This window comes from Spermophilus citellus, assembly GCF_964194105.1.
Source record: "Spermophilus citellus genome assembly, chromosome: 9".
Lineage (NCBI taxonomy): Eukaryota > Metazoa > Chordata > Mammalia > Rodentia > Sciuridae > Spermophilus > Spermophilus citellus.
In genome coordinates this window covers 115,618,504-115,644,913 of record NC_138191.1, presented here as the reverse complement: position 1 = coordinate 115,644,913, position 26,410 = coordinate 115,618,504, and the positions used below count along the sequence as shown (strand labels likewise).

Genomic DNA, 26,410 nt, shown 5'->3' with positions numbered 1-26,410 from the left:
AAATTTTATTAAGAAACCTGGCAGAGGAAAGGACAGCGGTTGAGCATAAGACTTAATTTTGAGTCTCCTCATAGCCAGGGCCAAAAGGAAAACACAAGAAAATGAAGCACCTTTCACCTAGAAGAATGAAGACCACCTAAATCGACAGCGTACCTGTCTCCTAGATCCAAGCCCAGAGGAATCTGTCTTAAAAGTCTTTCTTTAAGGGCCACTGTACAAGGGGATGATTCGAACCACAGCAACTTTACCCCTAAAAGTGCAGGTATGTTTGGCCTATGGGCCTGAGGGTCATCTGCACAAGATCAAAGTCTGGTTTTGTTTACTATACCTTTTCTTTCCACTCCCACCTACTTAGCTGGGGCAACTCAACCAGGTCTGAGCATCTGAAAAGGGCCATCTGTGAGAGAAGTTCATCATCGCACTGCTCCAGACAACTCTAAACAGAGCTGCCACATCCTGGAGACCTCAGAAGCACAGTGCTCCCTCTGGAGTTATGAATAATTCAAGACCACAGCTACACAGAGCTGCAGTCTGTGAGGGATGACTGTGAAGTACAGTCCATACACACCCCCTCCTGCTGCCACCCTTTCTAGAACCAGAGGTGGGGGAAACTGGCTCCTCTCCTGCCCCCTGGCCATCCTGGAATAAGGTAGTTCCTAGAGCTTCCTTCTAATGGCAAGGAAGTCATGGAGATAATAAAATCAAAGATGACCTTACCTGTGACAGTGTTCCCCCTTCAGATCCTTCACTGTGACAGAGCATAACTGGGTAAATTTCTCCTTTCATATGATCCACGACTTGTGGCCTTTTCTGTAACATAAGTGCCTCTGAGCATCTTTCCCCTCTCCGCTAGAAAGTGTCAAATCACCCAGCACAATGGTATGAGGCTGGGATGTGGAGCCACACATGTATGACTCAAAATGCACACACATAACACACAGATTACAACAGTACTTACCTCCATGGGTTTACTGAGAATAATGAATGCAGAACCTCCTACACAGTAAGCATCCAATGTTATTAATTATGAAAATATAAAAAGAAAAATTTTGCATATATTTTTGAAGGTTCATGATTTCTAGGATATCCTAGGGTTAAGAATCCTTAGCCTGGTTCTCCTGGTCAGGAAGACAACAGCTCTCACCAATATCCACATTTTCTCTCTGAACTCCATTAGCATTTACTGAGTACCTGCTGTGTATCGGCTGTTCTGACCCATATGAGCATCTTGGTGACCAGTTGTTAACACACCAGAGTGTAAGGATCATTCCCATTCCACTGATGAGGAGAGATAAGTTACCCAAGGCCTCATGGTGGAGAAGCTGCTGTTAAAACCGGCCCTCTTTATTTATTTTTTTGGTTAGACAAAATACCTTCATTTTGTTTATTTATTTATTTTTATGTGGTGCTGAGGATCGAACCCAGGGCTTCGGTGCATGCTAGGCAAGTGCTCTACCACTGAGCCACAACCCCAGCCCTAACTCTGCCTCTTTGATGTGACTTAAGGAACATCACTTGACTCCTTGCCTTCCTCACCTGTAAAATAGGACAGTTCCAACTGCACAGGGTGTTTTGGGAGAGTGATGTGCAGTCAAGTATGGAGAGTACCTGGCGTGACGTCAGTCCTCCAGGAGTGGTGGCAATTCTCATATCATTAAATCTTGATTTGCAACAAGGACACCAAGGCCCAAAGGAGTAAATGAAGAACAGCTTGCTCAGCCATCTTCATCTTATTCTTTTCAACCAATCTACGCTGCTTTGCAGGCTGCTTTGACAAACATTCCCTTCCAATTGGATACATGATGCCCAAGGAAAGGTTTTCACGGGGTGTTTAAATAGCTTGGGGAATGAAACGATCAGAGCTAATCAGTCATTCTGACACCTGAAAATGACTGCTGAGGTGAGGAAGTGGAGGAGCAGACAAGGGAGGGGCTGCTCAGGAAGCAGGATTTAGTATGCTGGTGAGGACTCTGCTTCTCAGTAACAAGATGCCTAAAGAATGGCGGTGCTTCTAGACCAGCTCCCTCTGGTTCTGGGAACAGCAGTAATTTCTCGGAAACTTCACTGGTGAAGAAGGCAGCCTTCCAAAAGCATGAGAACTTCAGTTTGGACAAACCAGTTAAGCTCACTTTTGTTGAGGAGTAAATGGATTTAAAGTAGGACACACAAAGAAGCAACCGAGGGTGTTAAAAACAGCAGCCTTAAAGGTAGACAAAGAACTGGCTTAGGATTAGAAGCAGCGGCTTTCTAGGCTGTGGACAGCTGTCCATTCAATAATTACACAGCCTGGCAGGAAGCAGGTATTTTTCTGTGTATGTTCTGATCCAACTAACAATTTTTACAACGTCTGTTATATGTCAGGCACCCAGCCAAAGCTTCTCCTTATAAACTTCATTTAGTACCAGTGCCTCAGAAAATGCATTACTGGCCTTTTTCAGATGAGGAAGCAGGAAAAGAGAGGAAACCAACATTGGGATCTGTTCTTGGTTTCCTTAACTCCAAGCACAGTGATATCTCTACTAGATCAAGCTGCCTAGTCTCAGGGATCAAGAAAAGGCCTAAGAGTTGATAGTTAAGAGGGTCTGCAGGTGCATCTTAGGACCACATACTTAGACATTCCTGCTACAAGGCTGCTAGTGACCATGAGAAAGTTTCCAGGCCAGGTACAGAATTCAACATCATTTTTCTAGCGCAGGTTCCCTTAGGGGAGGGGGGAAAAAGCCACAACAGGGGATACAAATTTTTAACATACTTTATTGACTTAGGGTCAAACAAGGCAGCATTTGGTCAATTAAGAAAGGCACCTCATTGAAGATAATACATCACAGTGCTGTCGAGTGTCCCACTCACAGGATATGAGGATGGAAAGGGTAATCTTTGGATGATATAGCTTAGGACACTTGTTCATTTTATTATTTTTATTTACTTATTTTTCATGGTGCTGGGGACTAAACTCAGGGCCTTGTGCATGCCAGGCAAGCATTATACGACTGAGCTACATCCCCAGCCCTTGCTCATTTATTAAAAAGGGTCCTTTCACACACCACAGATGAAAGAAGGCATAAGATTGTGGCACGTGCTGAGTGGTTGCTGAGACCGTGAGCTTAGCCATGAGAGTGGTGAATCAGGGGAAGGGAAAGAGACCCACCTCCCCTTTTTTCCCCAACAATAGAAAACTTGATTTGTGGAGCCCCACCTCTAATGATACACCCCTTATCTCTTTTAGGTATGGAGATGATTTTTTTTTAATTGATGCTAGGGATTGAACCAGGTCCTTGCACATGCTAGGCAAGTGCTCTATTGCTGAGGTACATCCCTAGCCTATAGAGATGATTTTTTGATCTTATGGTGTAGGGCACCAGCATTAACAATCAAACACTCTCTCTTCTAAGCTACAGAACACACAGGACCACAGTTTGATTTCCTGCATTCTTGGCCTGGCACCCCATGAGGTTCTGAGATAAAAGCTGAGGTCTAAGAACACTGGCTTTAAAATATATTGTCACCAGTTCAGAGTAAATGAAAACCCGATTGCTTAGAAATAATACTGTATCACCCTATTTGTATCCACACCCTCAATCACAGTATTTTTTTTAAAATTAATTGTTTATATTTTTAAAACTCCCACCTACATGTAAAAAAAACCCCACTCACTACAACACTGCTGGTCTTCCAAATAGTCTTTCCCTCTCCATGCTTCCCCTGACACCCTTCCCCTCTTCCCAGCACCAAAGAGCAGGGATCATGCCGCGGGGTGATGAGCAGTGGTGCAGTCTCGCCTGGCCTTCTTTACTAGGCTGAAATAGAAAGGAAACAGAACAAAATGGATTTTTAAAAACCAAGTAAATGTCAGAAAAGGTTGGCATGCACGCCCCAGCAACCAAATGCATTAAACACTGGACATTTTTCTCCCATGAAAGCTCTCATGCCTGCTGAGGTTAAGATTTTTTAATTAAATGAAGCGAAAATATAATCATAACCACCTCAGAAAGGTATATTATCTCCTGTGATCATTTAGTTTTCACCTGCAATTTAAATGTCACTTGCACACGTGTGTGCATGTATGCACATGTAAATGTTGTGGACAGATGTCAAATATTTAAGAAAGGAACACACACATTCAGTTAGCAAACATTCAAGAACCCCGACTCTGAGACCAAATGCCTGAAACTATCCTTGGTCAAACATGAGTCAATTCCAAGATTCATGAGTTCACCCTCATTCAGAGAAGGATGTCAGACTCTTGGCAGGCATAGCTGATAGTTTTAGTTTCATTCTTCTTTCTTGTCCATTCCCAGAAGCCATGTGCTTCCCAGAAACACCCCAAACCAGACTGGGTTTCCGTTAAGAGGGCAGAGTTAGATTAGAAGCAGGGGAGCAAAGGTAGGGCAGAGGCAGCACTCACTCACTTGGCTAGGCGAAGAGGAAAACAAGGTGGCCACACATCCATGCCCAGTTTCCACGTGGGCAGAGATCAAGCCCTCCAGGAGTCTCACAGACAGTAGGACAGCTCAGGTCAGATAGGGACTGGGCACTTTATAGTCCATTGCAACGAGTCAGCAGCAGATTATGCTGAGGCAGGCAGAATTACTTACTGAATGTACCACTGACTTTCTAATGGTTTTTCCAGAGGCTGCAGGTTTTGTGGTCTCTTCACAGGAACCCATTAATTCATCTGTTTGCCACAATCAAACCAGAGACCAAAAGGCACAGCATGGACCCTAGGAAATGCTTAATAGCAGGGAAGCCAATGTTATAAACAAAAACTTTGTGACTGTCATAGGTGATCTTATTTTGGGGTAATTTTTTTTCTTGGGTTCTGTAGCTATTACCATCATGAAATAAAGGGTGAAAGACTGGATGGGAGGGAGAGGTTTGGGTTTAAAAAGGACACATTTGATTTGGGTTTTATATCCTAGAGAGGGACTGGGTTTGAATAAATTCTGACCAAAATGAATAAAAGAACAGATCACCCCCCCCAAATCACTATTTTGTTAATACTTGGAAACAAAGGCAAACATTAAAAACAAAGCAAAAAAACCTACCCTGGTCTCTCTTTGGGGAAGTAGATTTGGCTGCTCTCAGTTGTCCAGTCTGGATGTTCAGAAGACAATCTGAATTCCAAAGGACCTTTTACCTGGTTTAATTCTTTGAAACAATTCAGTTTTCAAACCCAAGTCCCAAAGGATCCATACCTTATAGCAGCACCATGATACAGATCACAAAAATATTTCAACCTGGCTTGGCTCTTTGTATAGTGATAACTTCTCCCAGTAAATTCTGGAATTTGCAATATAAGTGCCTTTTATTTTCCCAATTTGGGGGGAAATTAATAATCCCTATCCAGCTGCTTACTCTTGTAGCTTTTCATTGTAGACTGAAAAGTGGAATTCCCTGCCAACTCTCTATATCAGAAACTGTCTGACTTCATGTGACCTTGGACTTCTTATCAGCTGGGAAAAATACTATGAGGCTTTGGAACTGGGTACCTGGCAGATACCTGGTATGGTTTATTTTGGTTAAAAAATAAAATCAAGAGTATGGCTAAAGAAAGCTTGTCATCCCAGCAGCTCGGGAGACTGAGGCAGGAGGACTGTGAGTTCAAAGCCAGCCTCAGCAAAAGCAAGGTGCTAAGCAACTCAATAAAACCCTGTCTCTAAATAAAATACAAAATAGGGCGGGAAATGTGACTCAGCGGTCAAGTGCCCCTGAATTCAATCCCCAGTACCTCACCACTGGAAGAAAAAAAAAAAAAAAAAAAAAAAAAAACCCCACAAGAGTATGGCTAAAGAAATAAATAGTTGGTAAAGCAACTGAGACCCAAACATAGAAAGTAGGAGTGACCACATACTGATAACACACACAGACACACAGATGAGATGAGAGTTGCCTACACACCAGGTACATCAAGCAAGTGCTTTTTAATCAGTAAATCAAGAGAGATTCTTTTAGCCTGAGGAAGGACGCTTCCCTTTGCCTGCCCTGCCATTCCTACCCACGCCCTTAACAGGGATAGGAAGAAGAAATTCCTTTCTGAACCCAACATTAGATAAACATAACCAAGTCTTTACATGTGGCTTTGGAGAAAGCTGCTAGGATGCTTGCAAATACGACATCAGGGGTCTGGGATGCATTGATGGCAGAGTGGATCCCCCGCTTCCTGTAGTACTCCACAAGTGGGGTGGTCTGGGAGTGGTAGGCTTCCAGGCGTATTTTCAAGGCCTTCTCATTATCATCTGATCGGCGGATCAAGGGTTCCCCAGTGATCTGAGAATAAGAAGGGGAATGAAAGGCTGGGACTAGTTGCAAGGTTTCTTTATCCATGTCAGATGTGAGATGAGACTATTCTGTCTAGGATGTTGTCTGATCCCATAGTTCATCAGAAACAAAGACAGATAATCTAGACCCTCTCTGGTAAAGAATTTTCCCACTCCCAGTAGCAGACTAGCAGGTCCAGAGAAGTCAGAGAACCCGTCAGAAACATGAGAAAAGGCCTTCAAGAGAGGACCTTTTTCTCACAGGTCTGTGCTTAGGCTATTCATTTTTCAAGATGAACACTTCTAGGGTGAGAAGCAAGAAAGATAGAGGCCCCCGAGACAAGAAGAATACACTGAAATTAGGGATGCATTAGTAATTATAATCCTAGTTGCTTTAGTATTTAGCATAAGTACTAAAGTGTCACCCATCAACATTCTAATAGTGTAAAGTGAAGTGAGAAAGAACTCTGAATGGTAGAATTACCAGTTTTTCAAAATGTGCCTAAATTATGATGGCTTTGGAATTTGTATTTATAGAACTTGGATGACCTGATGAACTTATCTGATATGACAAAAATAAACCCAGGAAATTCTGACTGTTGCCTGCACGCAACAGATCACATGCACTCCTTATTGCAAACGATCTAGTGACCATGTATGACCATGTATGAAACTCCAGGGTACAGCAGAGCAGTCACTAGGATATTGTGAAGCAGAACTGATCAGTATACTTCAGACTCTTCGGTATTACCCATCCAGCCCCTAGTTCTGGGCTTCTCTGAAACCTTTTTCTGATTAGTGGACCACTTATGGTCATATCATATCAGAGCAGGGTTACTTGGGACAGAAGATATTATAAGGCACTGGGAAACAGCTGGCACTAGCAGCTGCTTTGAGGTCAAGCAATAAACTACCCAGAGAGACACTATACAGATTTGTCACAAGCCATCTGATTTATTAACAGTGCTATTTTTCATGGTTAAGTTAGTAATATTGATAAAATGGAAGATGGAAAGAACAAAAGAGAGAGAGAGAGAGAGAGAGAGAGAGAGAGAGAGAGAGAGAGACACACACACAGAGGGAGCAAAAAATGAAGGGAGAAAGAAGAAGAAAGAACATTTCCTGTCCTGAGTTTACGTACATCATCTTTCATGGGTTGCTTTGGGGGATTGAACTCCTCATGGTAGGACCGGCCACTTCTGGGGTGAATCAGCCTGAAAGACAGCAAATGTACACCAAAAGTCTCCTGAATGAGCAAGAAAGACAGAAAAGCTGGATGTAAAGCCTTTAACCCAACAGAAAACCCAGTTAAAGGTAACTATTGATTTGGAAAATAACGACTTGTGCAAAGGCAGGGTGGGTGTATTTTCTATTTTGACCAAAAACAATGAGTGTTTAAAGAGGCAAGCTGCTAACATAACTACTTAATTCAGGACTTGAAAGAAGGAGTTCTGGTGTTGATCTCACACAGTCATCTAGTCTATTCACTAGTTCATTCAATGAACATTAATAGTGCCTCGTCCAATTCAGGCCTTAAGTTGAAGCCTCAGACTAGTTGGAAGCAATGAGTTGAGATTTCTGTTCATAAGCAGTGCTTAGTCAGGGAAAGGACTGTGGAACATATAACTCACAATCCTCCTGCCTCAACTGGAGGAACAGCCACTGCACCTGGATTAATGCCATTTTCCAAACCAGTTTGGTTACAAAACCAAACAGCTGCTAACAGAAAAAAAAAAAAAAAAAAAAAAGAATTCCATGCACAAGAATACCACGAGATAATGCAGCACACCTTTACAATCACATAGATAAAGCACAGCCTAACCATTACAGGGCAATATTCAGGACAAATGATATATTAAAAAAGTCACCAAGTGGTACAGTGGTTTGTTCCTATAATACCAGCTGCTTGAGAGGCTAAAGGAGAAAGGAAACTTGAGCCCAGAGGTTTGAGTCCTGTCTATGATCAGACAAAACAATGTTTTGTTTTAAAACAAAAACATGTCACAAAATAGCCCAAGAATAGGTATTTATTTGGTAAGGACTATGTAGCTAGTACCTGCATCTATGCTGAACCTCTTAGGCAACAAGCCCATGTTCCTGACCAGGAATATCTACACAAAAGCCTAGAAACCGAAGTAGAGAGGAAGGCAGCTCAAATTTTGCTCAGCAGCCAGGGTTTGCTTAAATTGTATGCTTTCCTAATTCTCTGCTTCTCAAGAATTTGCTTATTTAAGTGATGGCTGCTCTCCTTACGAAGATCTGTTAGATCAGAGTTTCCCAACACTTTCCACATCTTGGCATACACAGAAATAATATTTGTACAACACTCAGGGGGCTTGCTCCTTGGGAGCAATGGGCACCCCAAGCCTATCCAGTTGCTCTGATGGCTGAGGGGATTAATAATCTTAGCACATCAGTTGGGAAATTCTACTAATCCTGTTTATATTACTGAAGTCATACATTAACAGCATGTGATACTACACTATTTTAATCTCAGCATATCTGAGGGGGTAGGGAGAGATGATTCATTTATGGCATAAGGTGATAGTAGGTCAATGGAAGGAGAAAAGGGGACAGGAGAGAACTGTGACTGCAACATGTACAGTGAGATTGGCCTCTCCATTATTTGAGTCCCTAGAAGAGGTCCTTTGATTCATCTATTTAGAAATGGCATCTGTTGGGAGGCCCAGGGAGAGGGAGAGCACAGGCTGCTGGGCTCAGCTGCCATGTCTATGGGAAAGGCTAGGGGCACGAGATGTGGCCCAGTGGTATTCTTCACCTGTAAGACACATGGCACATAGCAGACATGTTGCAACAAATACAACTCTCTCCTTTCCTCATCTCTATACTACCATTTGTGAATTCCCAGATTCCCTCACACACAACATGCTCTTTCCCCATCCACAAACATTTTTTTTTTTTTTTGCATAGTCGGCAAGCGCTCTACCACAAACTTGATTTTAAAGAGAAATTCAAGGCTCGTTTTCCAGAAGGTAAATGAAAGAAAGCAAGCCCAGTCTCCAGGTTCTCAAAATGGGATTAGTTTCAAGTATCAACAAAAACAGCTCCACGAGTCACTGGGCTGGCCTGAATATAGAGGCAAAAATGAGAAGCAACCAAGGCTGGAATTCTACAGACACTGTTTATTTTTATTTATTTATTTTTGGTACTGGGGATTGAACCCAGGAGTACTTTATCACTGAGCTATATCTCTGTCCCTTTTTATTTTGAGACAGTCTATTGCTAAGTTACTTAGGGCCCAAGTTACTGAGGTTGGCCTCGAACTTGCATCCTCCTGCCTCATCTCCCAAATTGCTGGGATTACGGGTGTGCACCACCCCATTTGGCATCAGCTCTTTTTATTAGCACTAGACATTAGGATAATGACACCAGAGAGCCAACTCGTAAGATAATTAGGATACTAGAAAACCAATACTGAGTAGGTGAAAAATAAAAACTGTCACATTCAAGATACTAAATTATCATAAGTGAGGCTATAACTAATTCAGAAATCTATTATAGTGAGGTCCTTATCGCCTCAGACTTAAACAGGAGCTACATTGAACGGTCTACTATCTGCCTCCCTTCCTTCATCAGTGCAGTATTCTAGGAAGCAGAAAGCAGGTTTCTGGTGCTGGTTCTGCCACTCATCTACTCAGTGAATTTTGAAAAAACATCTTTACTAGTCTTGCATGCCCTGTGAGGGAATGGGTCCTCTTCTTTGAGTGAGGAAGTCACACTAAACCACTCATTTCCAAAAAGAGGGGCCGAGTCTTCCCCTTCCACCCTTTATTGTAATACTGCAGCTAGTTCTTTAGAATGTCTGCTCCCTCCATCCCCACCCACCTAGCTGCAGGCCTCCATCATTTCATGTGGCTTATGTGCAAACTCCAAGATGGGGTATTTATCTTGTTGCTCTTCTTCTTCAATTTACCTTGTATGCTAACACCAAGGTAATATTCTTAGAATTGCCCCAACATCAAGTGGCTTGAGAACATCCCATGACTCCTGAACTCTTTGTCAAGTCCACCCTGTTCAGTCTGGTAGACCTCCCATCAAACTCCCATCTTCTCTTTCCAAAAGCACTTACTTTGCTCCCCATTTCCAGAGTACTCCTCCAACTATGGAGCAGACAAGTCTGCTACTAGTCATAGGTAGAATTCCTCTCCAATGCATACTCAATCCTGCTTCTACTCCCTTCTTAGAAGTCTGACTCACTGAATTCTCTTCATCCAGAAAGGCTGAACTGATATCATACCTCTAGGCAGCTTCTCTCCCTGTCTCCAGACTGTTCTTGAACCTCCTACTGTACTAAATTACTGAATAGCCCAGATTTCAAATATATGACTCTTTGAGGGGGCTGGGGATGTGGCTCAAGCGGTAGCGCGCTTGCCTGGCATGCGTGCGGCCCGGGTTCGATCCTCAGCACCACATACCAACAAAGATGTTGTGTCCGCCGAGAACTAAAAAATAAATATTAAAAATTCTCTCTCTCTCTCTCCCTCCCTCCTCTCTCACTCTCTCTTTAAAAAAAAAAAATATGACTCTTTGAGGTCAGAGATGGGCATCACTACACTGTTCCTCATGTAGAGCCTCTCCTGGTCCTCCACCAGCAGGGTTAATAACTATGCTATGTAGAAAGCAGGTACTCAGGAAGCTGAACCCATTGAGTCAAAGGTCCCCAGTGTCACCTGGTTCTGTTTACATCTGCTTTGCACCTCAGGGACTCCAGGCCTAGTGATGTTTCTAACTGTCAATCCTACTGCTTGTTGGCCTGCATGAACTTTGTCTACTCTGTACCCAACAGGGATCCAAAGAAACAAAAAAGTCCCTGCAATGAAGGAGCCTATGGAACAGCTGAAAACATGAAACTTGGACATTTGAAAAGAAAATTAATATAAGGTAGATCTGACTAATTCCTACAGCCTTCTAGGAAAACATTTCTCCTATCACTTTGCCATCTATTTATATGTCTGTCTTTCTCTTTGAAGGTATGGACGATACATAAAATATGTTCAACCTCAGAAAATCAAAATAGTTTAAAACAAGAACACATTTTCTTCCTAATTAAAAATTTACATGTCATATAATGATCACACTTAACAATTTAACAGTGGCTAATCAAAAGGAACACAAATGTACAGCAATAAGGGAATACTTAAGTAAGGAATGTTCTACCTACTACATGAAATTTCAAGTGACAATTAAAAATAATGATCGTAGGGGCTGGGATTGTGGCTCAGCGGTAGGGCACTCGCCTAGCATGGGCGGGACCCGGGTTCGATCCTCAGCACCACATAAAAATAAAGGCATTGTGTTGTATCCATCTATACGTAAAAAATAAATGTTTTTTTAAAAAATAATGATCATAGATATCTGCATAGATCAAAGTGCAATGACCACTTTCCTGAGACTTCATTAAACTGAGAAAGATAAAAAAAGGTATAGCCTATATTCAAGAGAAGAACGGAGGGTCCTTTTTTTTTTTTTGGTAGCAGGGATTGAACTCAGGGACACTTGAATACTGAGCCACATCTCCAGCCCTATTTTATATTTTATTTAGAGATAACGTCTCACTGGGTTTCTTAGTGCCTCATTGAGCTATTTAGGGCCTTGCTAAGATGCTGAGGCTGGCTTTAAACTTGCCATCCTCCTGCCTCAGCCTACTGAGCCACTGGGATTACAGATGTGTGCCACAGCGCCCAGCTGGAGGGTCCATTCATGATTGAGAACTTCTAACATATTTCTGCACTATGAACGAATATTTCCTCTATTTTCTAAATTTTGTGTAGATGGTCATATTATTTTTTATAATTAATAAAAAGCCCACAGCAAACAATGAAACTCCACTGAAATCAGATTTAGAAAGCACTAAAATAGAGATACACCTGTAAGGAATTTCTTAAGCACCTACTATAAGCAAAGCTCTGAACTATGTACTTTGTTATCTAACATGCATCTGAATAGGACCTGAAGCAGGTACTATCAACCCTATACCACAGAAAAGGTAACAGCCTTAGAGAGAGGTTAAAAAAAGTGCCTAGGGTAAAAGATAAAAAGATAGGACTGAGATGCTGACTTTAAATCCCTTGCTCTTTTTCCTATATTATCAACTCATGTCACCACTTCAGTGGATGTGACCAATAAGATCAATCCTTGTTGAAATGGCACTAAGCTTCATGGGTGGGATTAGGTAAAAGCAATTCTCATAGTATGACAGATTTGAGGAAACATGAAAAGAAGAGACCTTCAAGGGACAAATACCTTCCAGTGATTCTCCGGATTAGCAGGGAGTCTGGAATGCGGAATTCAATCACAGAATCAAGCTTCTCTTTCCTCTTCTCCATGAGGTCATCAAGCTGTGAAAGAGTGTGACCCACCTAAGTTATCAGAGCTTGGTCAGACCCATCTCCTTCAAAGGGATTAAGAGATAAAGGGCCAGAGTTTGCTCTCAGGAAATGGTAACAGAAATAATAAACAACTCACCATTTCTGCCTGTCTCACAGTCCGAGGGAAGCCGTCCAGAAGAAAGCCATTTTTGCATGATGGGGTCTCCAAATTCTTCTCAATAAGCTCCACTACCATTTCATCACTCACCTGGAAGTAAAGAACAAAACAGCCTTGGGTTTAAATTTGTTAACTAGGTGACATTAGTCTATCTTTAGGGTCAAAAGTTTTTTTATTTGTTTCACTTAATTACTAAATGGCAAGTCCTCTTGACCCCAAAGAAGCAAAAATGAGAGCAAGTGGCTCCATTTGCAAGACCTGGTTTTGTCATTGTTCCTGTAGTTGCCATACATATTCTTTTCCCTTTGAAATTCTCTTGTGTTCCAAAAATCTGGGTGAGGGAAGGGGATTTTATAGTCTGTCAGATCACCAGAACTCCATGTGGTAGTTCCTGAAGGCCTCTCTTGCTATTAGAGTCAAGAGTCCTAACCATCAGATAACAGCTTATCAACAACCAGCTGACTTCAAGGCACAAGTGAGGGTCTATGGCTAAGATATCATCCAAGAAAACCAGGACAGAAAAGGGATTGATTAGAATGCAGGCAGACACCAACTATTCCTGATTCACAATTTTGATTGGGCTAACAGTATAATGACTGAGATATGTGCTTGGTCACACATCTGGGCAATCCTGAATATAAGACAACAGAGAACTTCACTGAATTGGTAAGACTGGATCAGAAATATGGAACTGAAGGACCTGTACATTTCTGAACCTCTCTGAAACTCCAATAAGGACCCCTCTCAACTTTCAAAATCTGGTTCTTCTGCTGAGCCTTTATAGAAACAAAAGTTCCTACTGTGTGTTGCAGTGAAGGTTTCTCATTATGGTAGCTAATGGTCTTTTGTCAGGACTCGTTAGGAACTCGGGGACAAAGTATCAGCTCTATGACTAAGAGAAGGTTGGAGAGAAGCAATCCTATGGTCACATCCCAAATTTCTCAGTACAGAATTTTCTGCCAAGACCTTATGTCCAAAATAAAATATCTAGCTGCTGACTTGACTGAAAGCCTCATTAACATAAATGAATAGCTAGAAAAGAAATGGTTAGGTGGGCACATATACTATGGGGTAACTCCAAGCCTAAAAGGAAGTCAGAGGTGAAAGCAAAACTCAGTACCTTCCCCAGCCAACATAATCAGACACAAAAATACCAGAGAACCAAGCACAAAATGACTTCTGAAGGTGATTTCTAAAGGTCAAGTTCTAGAATAACTCAGTAATAATTAAGCTCTGGCATTAATTAGAGATTTAGTATCTAATACATTGTATTTGTCCAATCAGGCCAACTGGTCTAAACTCAAGAGAAAATTCCATTATATTCCCCAAGTAGAATTATTTTTGTTCCAATTGCTAACTCCCTTGTTAGAGACAGAGAACACAGCCATGCAAGAGGTTAAAAAATATATCTGTGACTTTCTGAGTCTTCTTTTGAATATCCCTGAGTTCTGGCTTAGGGATGGCAGTTTCAGTCTTGGCCCTAAAATTTTAATATATTACAATAAAGCATTAGGCATAAAGGAACCTCAAGAATACTGTGAATAAGGGATGTAGCTCATTTGGCAAAGTATTTGCCTACCGTGGGCTGGGTTCAATCCTCAGCATCACCAAAAAAAAAAAAAAAAAAAAAAAAAAAAAACACACAAAAACCCCAAAGAATATTGTAAATAAATTCAGAGTCACAAATTCAGAACATATGAAGTAATTTGCTATTCTAAAAATTTATATAATGTAATATAATAGAGTACAGGGCTGCCCTAAAGAACTTTCAGTGATGATGGAAATGTTCTGTGTCTTTGTTGCCTGGTGAATACCCAAAACATAGCTAGCACAGTTGAATTTTATTTATTTATTTATTGACTGATTGATTGTGGTGCTGGGGTTTGAACCCAGGCCTTTGGGCATGCAAGGCAAGTATTCTACCAACTGAGCTATATCCCCAGGCCACACACAACTGAATTTTAAATTCATATAAAGAGCCACATGTGTTTGGTGGCTATTATATTTGAATAGTGTGGATCTAGACTCAGGAATATCAACTCACTAATGCGACCAAACCTACCAGTTTCCCAGCATCCATAGTTGCTTTCAACTTTTTTCCCAGTTCTGAGCCAGAAGCCACCATGGCCCTCAGCATATCTCCAGTGGCCAAATGGCAGACACAGAAGTTTTCTGCCAATCTGGGGGCCTGTGGAAGAAAGACAAAAAACAAGATACAGTTAACCCTGCAGGCCCTGGTATCAGATTGCCTGGGCATAAACCTGATCCTACCACTTATTGGCTGTGTAAATTCAGTCAAGTTCCTGCTTTCTTACTTATAAAGAGATAAAAGCACCACATATCATATTCTAATGTAAATTACAGGATTATGAAAATAATTATACATGACAAACATGTAAACTACTATTATCACTACTTTCACTATTACAAATGGGAAGAACAAAATTATTAATACTTCACATACCTGCTGTGAAGCTTAAATAAGATCATGCATATAAAGCATGTGGCATAGTACTGGGCACATAATGTGCTGAGTATCTGCCCAAGAATGAACGTGTTATTGTCATGTACTGTAACAACTGGGCCTGGAAGCTAAGGGCAGGGTGAAGAACACGTTTGCTTCCCAGCAGGGGTTCCTCCCCTCCTGTCATGAGGTAGCTGCATCACCTTGGTCAAATCATTTAACTTCTCATAGACTTGGCTTCCTTATCTGTTTAACATGAAGGCAAAAAAGAGAGAGAAAAAAAAAGCTCCATGTCAGAAGGTATCTGTGAGGCTTATATTGATATAGAAGCAGAGCATATGGCAAACAGCACCCACATGGTAGCTCTGGATGCAGTATAGCCTTGTGGTTAAAAGCATGGTCTTGAAAGTCAATCTGCCTGGGTTTCAGACTCCAGGTCCACCAATCACTACATTCATGTGACTTGAGAAGTTACTTCGGGCTGGGGATGTGGCTCAAGCAGTAGTGCGCTTGCCTGGCATGTGTGCGGCCCGGGTTCGATCCTCAACACCACATACAAACAAAGATGTTGTGTCTGCCGAAAACTAAAAAAATAAATATTAAAAAAAAGAATATTATGTTTAAAAAAAAAAAAGAGAAGTTACTTCACCTTTCTAGGTTTCAAATTTCTTCTAAGTGAAATGGAGATGGTAATATTACTTATCACTGAGTTGATGAGAAGATTCTGTAGAATTCTGTATATGCAGGCCTGGCACATAGTAAGTCCTCAGTGAGCATAACCCCTGCCTTAGATCTATATTCACTCTTGGACTTTGTCTTCAAAGATTTAATAGTTTGGTGGACTATAAATTGGAACAGAATTAGAACATGAAAAGATCTCAGACAGGGGGCATTTTTCCACTAAGCTCTTTGTAGTGGCAAAAAAGAATTCAGAATTCACACAGAACTGAATTGGATCAAAGAACTTAATACTAAGCTTTCTGGTTCAGTTGTTTTAGGAAGTTAAGTAGTTTGGAAACTTGTTCAAAACCAGTTTGTTCTCTGAGTTTTCTTAGGTGAACACAACCAAAGTAAATGGGGCTCAATGCAGGAAATTCTGGTTTTTGATTCATGGACTGATTCAACTGGAGCAAAGAAATTACTTTATAATGAAATGGAACCCATATGAGAAAGCATTAAAAACTTTGCACTTTGGGAAAATAGTGAAAGTGAGAATCGGCTGGCAGTGGAAAACCAAGCTGGCACTGTGGTCATACATTCAATCTCTCCTTGGTTGTTGAAATTAACTTGGGTGAATCATTTGGAGGTCAGGCTTGCTCATGGGAAGAAGGTAACCAAAACACTACAGAGAAAAGCTGTTAGCACAGAACCTAATTGTTCTATCATCCTTCCCAAACTTCGAGGCTCTTCTACACTGTTCTAGGTAATTGGATTCTACAGCTGCATGAAGAACTCACACTAATAGGAAGATGAGGCATGGTGAAAGACTACTTCTTGTTGGCTGAATGGGAGTTCATGCAAAGAACGTGGATGGGCTTGAAGACTAATGAAGTAACTATTGTAGTCCCATCATACTTCAAATTTATGCTTTAGAGTAGTTTTTCAGACTACAAACTGTCTGGAGGGGTACTATTTACATGCAGATTATGATTCCAAAAGTCCAGCGCTGAGCACGTGCTTAGCAAGTGCTTAATTTTAAAACAGCTTCTAAGCCTGGATGGACGGCTGGCCACTGGGCCACACTGTGAAGAGGAAGAGCCTAGAATTCACACAATCACACTCTGCAGTTGGCCAGACTATTTCTGAACCCAAGTACCATACTCATTACCTCTTTGAGGATCTTGTGGGTGGTGGAGAACTTTTTTGCGAGGAGTGGATGGGAATGGCTAAAACTACTAGAGGCAGCATGCTGGGGCGTAGTAGTTCTCAAACATCAGTATAGAAGGATCCTGACTTCTCCCAGTTCAACTTAGGATATTTTGGTTTTATCACAGTTTTCTTTTTGATACTGGAGATTGAGCCTGGGGCACTTTTCCACTAAGCTACATCTCAGTCCTTTTTATTTTGAGCTAAATTTCCTCGCTGGCCTTGAACTTGTAATCTTCCTGCCTCAGTCTACCAAGAGACTGGGATTACAGGAGTGTGCTACAATGCCTGGCTTTTATATGGTTTTAAAGAGATATACATTCAGTTGAAGCTTTGAACTTTCAATAGGCTAGCAAAACGTGGAATGACACTCTTCTGTGATGCTGGGCAAAGGCAATTGACACTGGGTCTCAGACTCCAGTTCCCAGTTGGTCATAAGATCATGAGTGGAAACAGCTGATAATGTACAATATACTGTGTTGCTAAGCTATGTTTAGTAGATTATATGTACTAAATGCATTTTCAACATACAATGGATCTTATCTGGAAGTAACCCTATCCTAAGTAGAGCACTATATCATTGCAATCACGTGAGGCACTTGCTTAAAGTATAAATGCTAGACCCACCCTTACAGTTACGATTGAGGGGTTCTCATGTAGAGCCTTGGGATTCTGATGCACACACAGTTTGTGACACTCTGGGGTAGTGGCAAGAGTTTTGTATTGGTATACATCTGGATTGGAAACCAGGTTCTATCATTCACTCAAAATTACCATGGGGATTTAATGAGAGTATGTGTGCAAAATCATTCAGCATAGCAGGGCAAGGTGGTGCACATCTGTAATCCCAGTGTCTTGGGAGACTCAGGCAGGAAGACGGCAGGTTCAAGGGCAGCCTCAGCAATTTAGCAAGGCCCTAAGCAACTTAGTGGGACGTGTCTCAAAATAAAAAAGTAAAAATTACTGGGGAGGTAGCTCGGTGCTAAAACACCCTGGGTTCAATCTCCAGTACAAAACAAAAGAATCATATCCTGCAATACTGCAGGATATACCACCCTCTCCCTACCACACAAACACACACACTTAGAAGCTTTCTATATCTCAGTGCTAAGACATTAGTACTGAGACAAATATCTTAGTCTGACACTCAATGCCCTCCACAATCAATCCTACATTTGGCAAGCTCTTCAAACTTCCTTCTGAAAGTACTCTACATGTATGTCCTGCCTGGCACCACTCAGGCAAGTCGCTGTTATGTATGGTTCCCACACATAAAATAGGCTCTTCTCTACAAAGGAATGCCCTCTTCCTTTCCTCTACTGGTCTCAGCCATATCCTTCTCTACAGTAAAATTTTGCATCCATTTCTCCCAACAAAAAACCTTACCAATGACCTCTTCTTCCTCTGAAGAAAATGCCAAGCAATTTTCCAAGCATTAATTTACAATATTTAGTATGCATAATACATAAAAAACCCAAGAGGTATGAGCTATTTCTATCTGCTCTCTACAGAAGAAATTCAGAGGCTAGTTGTCTAGGATTACAAAACTAGTAAAAGCAGAGCTGGCAGCTGGCCCCATGACTGTAAAGGCCTAGCTCTTATCCACGACACTAAATGGCCTTAAAACAACTGAGTGTTAGTGTAGCATAGCTGTACATATGAGAGGGGCGTGTGTGTGTGCAACCACAAGATTTCACACTGCTGGCAATGTTCTGTCTTGATAATGGGTGTAAGCTATACAAAACTGTGTTAACACTGTAAAATTCATCATTTAAAAAAGTATTTGCATCTTTCCCTATACATATTATACTTTCATGTAAAAGTTTTGTTTGTTTTTTTTTTTAAATTATAGAAACTGTGTTTAGATTTCAGCTCTGCCTCTTACTGGGGCTATCATCACCAACCTCACTGGTTGGGTAGGAGGATATACAGGAGGCCTGTGACAAATTACAGTTCTTGTTCTATTCCTGAACTAACTTGGCATTTGTCAGTGTTACTTATCTGATGCTTCCCACAGGGCAACTTCTACTAGCACGTATTTTTAAAATTCTATTTACTTATTTTTTTCTTTTATTCGGACATTATAGTTGTGTTCATTTTGACATTATACATGCATGGAATTTAATTTACTCCATTTCGGTCCCTGGTGACCTTCCCTCCTCTCCCCTCCCCACTACTCTCCTTCTATTCTTATTGTTCTACCTTCCACTCATTTATACATTTTTTAAAATTATTTAAAAAAATTTTTTGTAGTTGTAGATGGACAGAATGCCTATATTTGTTTATTTTTATGTGGTGCTGAGGATTGAACCCAGTGCCTCACTCATGCTAGGCAGGCAGTTTGCCGCTGAGCTACAGCCCCAGCCCTCATTTATATATTTTAAATTGGTGCTTTATAGATAACTAGTGTGTACTTCTTGTATGCATATCCAAAATGATGACTGATGAAGAATCAGGCAGACATGAGTTCAAATCCTGCCTTTGCTACTTACTGTGTTTGTATCCTGCAGCAAGATATAGCCTTAGGGCCTCAATTTCTGTAAAAAAGGTATGAATAACGACAGAACATATCTTCTAGGGTTATAAAAATTAAATCAGATAAGGAATGCAAAATCTTTAGCTTGGGGTCTGTCACATAATGAGTAAAGGGTTACAACTATGCTATAATTATTACATTCTACTGAGTCACACAGCATAGGAGAAAGTCTAACTTGGGGAAGCAGACAGCAGCAGAAAGAGCTCTGGAATCATTCAGGCATAATCTCTACCAATTACTTGCTCCAGAGCCAAGAGAACAAGTCATTGAATTCTATTTCTCCAACTGTAACAGAGGGGATGTGAGTGTGGGTCTTAGAGTTGCTGTGAATTTAAATTCACTAGAGTAATTGAATAAACCTGAACTGGGAGATGGCAAGTGATTGCCTAAGTGTACTTGGCCTCCAATAACTGGCCAAAGCTGGACACATTGGAAAAACAAGGAGGGACTGGCAGAGGAAAAGAAAAGAAACACACTTATTTTTGGTCACACTGGAGGAACATCCAACTTTAGAAGGGAGACAGAAATAAAGTTATTTAAATAAAATAACAAACCCAAGTATTCTAGATGTTTTAAAACCTTTCACTGACACAAAAACAGTTTTTAAATGGTTAACCATTTTAAATTGAGGAATTAAAAAAAAGATTTAAGTCATGCCAACATAAAATACCTAAAATAATAGATATAGCAGGAAGTAGTAATAGGAAGAAAACTTCTGAGAAGGCACTGGGCACTAATTCCAGGTTAGGGATTTAACACTAAAGGTGGCAAATATTTGTCAATAGGGGCCAGTCAGGCAATGTAAATGAGTGAAATGATTCTAATGTAAGCAATAGGCAGCAAAGGGGACTGTGCAGAGGACAGGAGAGTACACTGACCATCCAAAGTAACAATATTACTCAGTTGCAACAGACTACTGCTGTGCTGGAATGGAGGCCCATGGCTGCCAGACATTCTAATATATTTTTTTTTAATTTTTAAAAATGTTTTTAGTTGTTGATGGACCTTTATTTTATTCATATAGGTTGCTGAGAATTGAACCCAGTGCCTCACATGTGCCAGGCAAGCACTCTACCATTGAGCCACAGCTGCAGCGCCCCCCTTTTAAAAATAACTTTATTTTATTTATTTATTTATTATTATTTTTAAAAAATTTTTATGTGGTGCTGAGACTTGAACCCAGTGCCTCACGCATGCCAGGCGAGTGCGCTACCACTTGAGCCACATCCCCAGCCCTTATTATTATTTTTAATGTGGGCTGAGGCTTGAATCTAGTACTTCACACATGTGAGGCAAGCACTCTACCACTGAGCCACAACCCCAACTCTCTAATTTTTTTTTTAATATTTATTTTTTAGTTTTCGGCAGACACAACATCTTTGTTTGTATATGGTGCTGAGGATCGAACCTGGGGCGCACGCATGTCAGGCGAGCGCGCTACCGCTTGAGCCACATCCCCAGCCCAGCTCTCTAATTTTTTAAGATAAATTGGAGCTCTGAGTTTAAAGAGAAATTGAATTTAAAGAGAAATTTCCCAACTGAAATATTCCATAGTATGTAATATTTTGAAAGCTGACAATTAAAGAGAACAAATTAAGCATTATCTTACTTTTTCAATATGAACCATATTAATGGGTACAAATAAAGGAGGACAGAGACAGTTCAGCTAAGAAATGAAAAAGGAGTGATATAATTAGAACATCATTAGAACTTTGCTACCCATAAGGAATTAATGGACCTAGGCACTGAACAGCTATGGATGTGAATACCCAGAGATAAAAAAGTATCAAGTAGGTGCCTGTTAATGGAGAGCAGAGCATCACCTGTAGTAGCTGGGCCAATAAATTGATCCTAAATCTGATTAAGTATATGGGTTAAACTAAACATTTATAGGAAATAGGACAGAAGAAAATGTTAAACACACCATAGGAACACAATAAAAAATTTCAAAAATGAGCAATAATACTCCCAGGACAAACTAGTTTTCCGTACAAAAATGTAGGATTTAAAAAAAATAAAGAGCAAAAAATTAAAAGAGACTATCATATTTGTGAGACAAATGGAAATTTGAACATTAACTACTATTAAAATTGTTAATTTTTTAGGGGATATTGTATTCATATTTTTTCAAAAAAGAATTGATCTTTTAGAGATGTACGTTGAAATATTTACAAATGATAAATTATGATACCTGGGAGATGCTTTGTGAAGGGAGAGTGGGTGGGGAAGCAATGACCACCAGCTAATGGTTACTGGGACCCATTACACCATCCTGTCTTGTTTGATGTATTAAAAACTCAACATAATAAAAAAGTATGGGTGTGGAGTATATCTGCAGGTGAAATGTTGCTACAGACTGCCACTGGCTACCTTCCTTTGGTTTATTACCTTTTAAAATTTCCCAGTACTGGGCATTGAACCCAGGGTGCTTTACCATTGAGCTATATCCCCAGCCCTTTTTATTTTTGAACAGGGTCTCATTTAGTTGCACAGGCTGGCCCTGAACTTGCAAATCTCCTAGCTCAGCCTCCTGAGTAAACTGGGATTACAGGTGTGTGTCACCACACCCTGCTCAACTCTTTTTTAATTCCATGAAACTACAACCACCAGTATTTCTATGGTTCCCACAATGCAAAGGAAGCTGTACAGAGATTGTGACTTGTGTAAATCTTAATCCTTCCTCAAGTCCCAGTTCTAATATTCTCCACAAAGCCTTCTCTTCTACCATTCATCAACTACCATGGTCAACTTCTGCCATTCATCACCTACATTAATCAACTATTATTTTCCTCAAATGTCCTGAATTAGTCATCTTTTACACTGAAATACATTAGAGTCAGGGGGAGAGGAGATATGTTACTGAGATAAGGGAGTCAATATTCATGCAACACCTACAGTGTGCTAGGTTGTCCACTAGCTACATCTGGACACATTATAAATATATGAAGCATAATTGTTCAGCATCCTGGTGAATTTTTCATTTTTCAGGTGAGAAAACTAAGACTCTGAAGTTACACAGCTTGCTAGACTATAAAGCTTTTGTCTCAGCACTAGGATGGTTGTGCACTTCACAACTATTGAACCTACCAATTTCAATGTAAGTTAAGGAAAAGAGCCAAAGATGCATTTAAGCTACTGTTAGTACTGAGTCACTCACAGCAAAAATCTGCAAAGTCTAAGATTAAACATCTCTAGGCTACAGGTTACCTAATAATTGAGGTGGTAACAGGAAGGAGATGTCAACATCATTGAGTACAAGGGGGTTAGGTACTGGGTGGGGCCCCAAGAAGAATCAGCTCAGTTTATGGTGAGAAAAGGGAAAGTGGTCTTGGTCCTTCCTGACCCAGGTGGAAAGCAAAGTCACAGGAATGTTTTGAGCCTTCTAGACCTCCCTTTTCCTCATCACCCACATTAATCTGTGTCATTCATCCATTTTTAGTAATCCTAATAAATGTCAAGTAATAGGCTGAGTGCCACAGGGGTCCCAAGAATGAGTGACATAGTCTGTTTGCCAAGTTTTTTTTTTGTTGTTGTTGTTTTGTTTTTGGGTAAAGTGTCCCTGGTTGTTTTCAAACTAATGGCCAAAATGATCCTCTTGTCTGAGCTTCCCAAGTAGCTGGGACTATAGGCATGGTCACCAGGCCAGGCTTGCCAAAACTTTTAAACTTGGTTTGTGCTATGAAGAGTGGGCATAAAACAGTCCCCATTCACCTAGAAGCCCAGACTTTCAGAAATTCCCTCTTTAGTGCCTAATGATGGGCTGAAATCCAAGGCCCAGGGTCTGTGCTGTGGGGCAATGCTAAACCCTGGCAGGAAGGGGACATTAATAATCAACTTAAGGGCTTCCAAAACCTAAATGAGATCATAAATCCCAACTCTGATCAATCGCCCCTTTATTTCCCAGATCTAGAGGGGGCTCAGATGCCAAGTGAGGCCCTGTAGTCTGTTAGGCCAAAAAGCCAACTTCAGACTCCAATCCTTTGGAGGCCCAAGTTTCCATAAAACCAATTTCACTAACTTGGGAAAGTCATTTGACTTTTCTGGGCCTGTTTTCCTATCTGTTGATTCATGAAGCTAAATTTTTAAGTTCTCTCTCATCTAAAATCATTTAAGTTATCCTGAGCTGCTCAGCCTTCAGCTGTTCGGTGTTCACCCCCTCCCCCAACTCGTGGCTCACACCTATCATACCTCATTCTCTTAGCTGCACTCCTAATCACACACCAGCTCCCATTCTGCCTCACGTGTTGGAGATGCTCCTCTACCAGCAGTCGTTAATCATTATCAAAAAAGTTCTCCTACCCATAGTGCCTGGAACGTGACCCTAATGGACAATTCACTTCCAACTCGCAAGGAATCTTGTCTCCGTTGAGTCTATAATTCAGAGTCCCAGGCTCACCCCAACCCTCAAAGCTGTACTCTAACCCACAAGGCATCCAACTACCCCGAGATCCTTTCCCCCCACACGACACGCCAATTCTGGATCCTTCAAGCACGCTAATCCTAACCCAAACTCCTCGATGTCCTATGTGGACCCTCCTCCTAAACACGCCACCAAAACCGGAGATCCTGGCCAGGGTCCCCCCAGGCCTCAGCCCACCGCCGGCTGCTGGGCGAGAAAAGGGCTTCCGGGTCTCCGGCCGCCCTGCCCTTGGAGTTTGGCGGGCTCCGCTGCCCAGCCAGGTCCGGACGCTCACCTGCGTACCCTTGCCAGCCCCAGGTGGCCCCAGCAGCACAGCCCGGATGCCTTTAGGACACTCGGGTTCGGCTGCCGGCGCGTTGGGAGCCATGTCAGCCAAAGCCTCTCGCAGCCACCCGCCCGCACACCTCACAGGTCCAGAACTACCAGGCCAGTGAGCCACGCACGCCACGCACGCCCCGCTCGCGCTCACACTGGCCGGTCGCCACGTCCGTCAGACCTCTCTAGCCCGCCCCTGAGAACGACTGACCCTTCAGTTTACCAATCGTGTGGCGACACTAATAACTGCTGCTTCTTATTGGGCATAATCGCTGGGGGAGTTGGGCAGAGGCGGGCCATCTTGTACTAAGTTGGGCGGGGCGCTCGTGGCGCTCGAGGCTGGTGTACGGAGTGGGCGGGAAAACGTGAAAGAAGACCAGAGCCGAGGCTAGGGGTTCTAGTTCGGTATTTGACAGTTAATGACATCCGCTACTCCATTTTAGTCCTCTGAACTTGTCGGTGGGTGTATAAATGGGTAAAATCATTCTAAGAAAGTAAGTCGACAGTATGCATCACGCACTCTTTGGTCCGGCAATTCCACTTCCAGGAATTAAAAGGATAGTATCAAGGATATGGGTAAAGATTTGTGTAACAGATGCTGCCTCACTTAACAATAGCCCTAATAAATAAATAAGGCAGCAATTCAAATGTCCAACAATTCGAGATTGGTTAAATAAATTGCAACAAATTTGTGTACTGGAATTTCTCCCATCGTATTTAATTATATGGGGAAAATAAATATTCACCCAAATGATACAAAATTGCGATTACAGTAATCCCAATTTTATTTAACAGTTGCAAGGGGGGGGACCTCCAGTGTCATTTAGAGGAGCGTCTCCCTTTCTTTGCGCATTATTGTATTTCCCAAAAATTCTATAATGAATTTTATTTAAACGGTATTAATTTTATAAGAAAAAAACTTTTAAGTCAGGAAAAAGATAGTTTCCTTTTTTTGTTGTTTGTTTTTTCAAGAGAGACAACCCTCTCTTGGACAGAAATGATTTCTACACTTTTTTGGTGTGTGAAAGTTTGATCCAGCCCCAAGGGCCCTTGAGATCTTTATTGACAGTGTGATTAGGAAACTGTTATGTTCCACCATGGATTTAGAGCAAACGTTTACTACATCTTAGTGGTGAATTTGCTCTCCTTTCAGCTATGGTCTTTTCTACTTTACCTCACAGAAGTTAAGGTTCATTTCTCATTTCCACACTGGAGGCACAGGGTTCCTACTTGATCTTATTGAATCTTCCCAGTGACCTTGAAAGTAGGAATTGTTATGCCCATTTTTCAGAAAGGAAACCTACATCTAGAGATATGCAGTAACCAGTTCAGAGTTTCATAGTAGCATTCTTACAATAAAGACTTTGACAATCTGGTGCCCCTCCTAGGAGCACAGTGCCTAAGGGGAACTAGCCCATTTTCTCTGGTGGAAGTTTCTATGTGGCCAAAATTCACTTCAATAAGACAAACTAAGGTGTGTGGTGAGCAGGGCACTAGGCAAAGTTTTAGGAACAGATTTCCCTTTCAACCAACAATGATTCTGACCAGGGATGGACCCCCAGGAGGGAAAGCAACTGAAACTACACATAAATACACAAAATATAAGATTTATTCATTCAATTAAAAATGTTCTAGGCTTTGAGGCATAGTAAGGATATTGACATTCCAGGAGAAGGGAGTAGCTCATTCATTTAGTACATTTAATTTTAACTAATAACTTCTACTATCCACCTATTATTGTGTTCTATGTGCCAAGTAGTGGGCTAAGCAATTTATATGCATCATCTCATTTAATCTCACAGCCACCTGTGTATGGGGTAGCTACTTTATATCAGCATTTTTTTAAAATAGAGAAAATTAAGCCACAGAGACGTTAAATATTGTACCTTGCTCAGGGTCAATGACTAGCCTGTGGCTGAGCAAAGATTTGAGCTCAGAGATCCAGCACTGCCAGGTAACAGACGTGGAGCTCACAGTCCAGCTGGATTCCAGCTAGAGTGATGATAATGAAAGTCTTTGTGAAATAGAAAGCACTTGATGGATGA

At 41.3% G+C, this 26,410-nt stretch overlaps 1 protein-coding gene across 6 annotated transcripts; it reads right to left on the bottom strand.

The window, feature by feature from the left end:
- Nucleotides 1-354: 354 nt before the first annotated feature.
- Nucleotides 355-24,495, bottom strand: AK2 (adenylate kinase 2). 6 transcript variants are annotated; one of them, XM_081305414.1, is made up of 7 exons: nucleotides 24,325-24,495; nucleotides 14,827-14,952; nucleotides 12,744-12,854; nucleotides 12,522-12,616; nucleotides 7,399-7,471; nucleotides 6,072-6,267; nucleotides 355-3,797 (listed from the first exon to the last, which is right to left on the bottom strand). In XM_081305414.1, exons 1-7 carry the CDS (start codon nucleotides 24,415-24,417, stop codon nucleotides 3,793-3,795), a joined length of 699 nt encoding a protein of 232 aa, XP_081161540.1. In that variant the 5' UTR covers nucleotides 24,418-24,495; the 3' UTR covers nucleotides 355-3,792. The 6 variants fall into 6 exon arrangements, with proteins under 6 accessions (XP_081161540.1, XP_081161541.1, XP_081161539.1 ...); XM_081305415.1 differs by lacking the exon at nucleotides 355-3,797 and adding an exon at nucleotides 19,587-19,631 and having other exon boundaries at nucleotides 5,903-6,267; nucleotides 24,325-24,406; XM_081305413.1 differs by lacking the exon at nucleotides 355-3,797 and having other exon boundaries at nucleotides 5,903-6,267; nucleotides 24,325-24,493.
- Nucleotides 24,496-26,410: the final 1,915 nt, after the last annotated feature.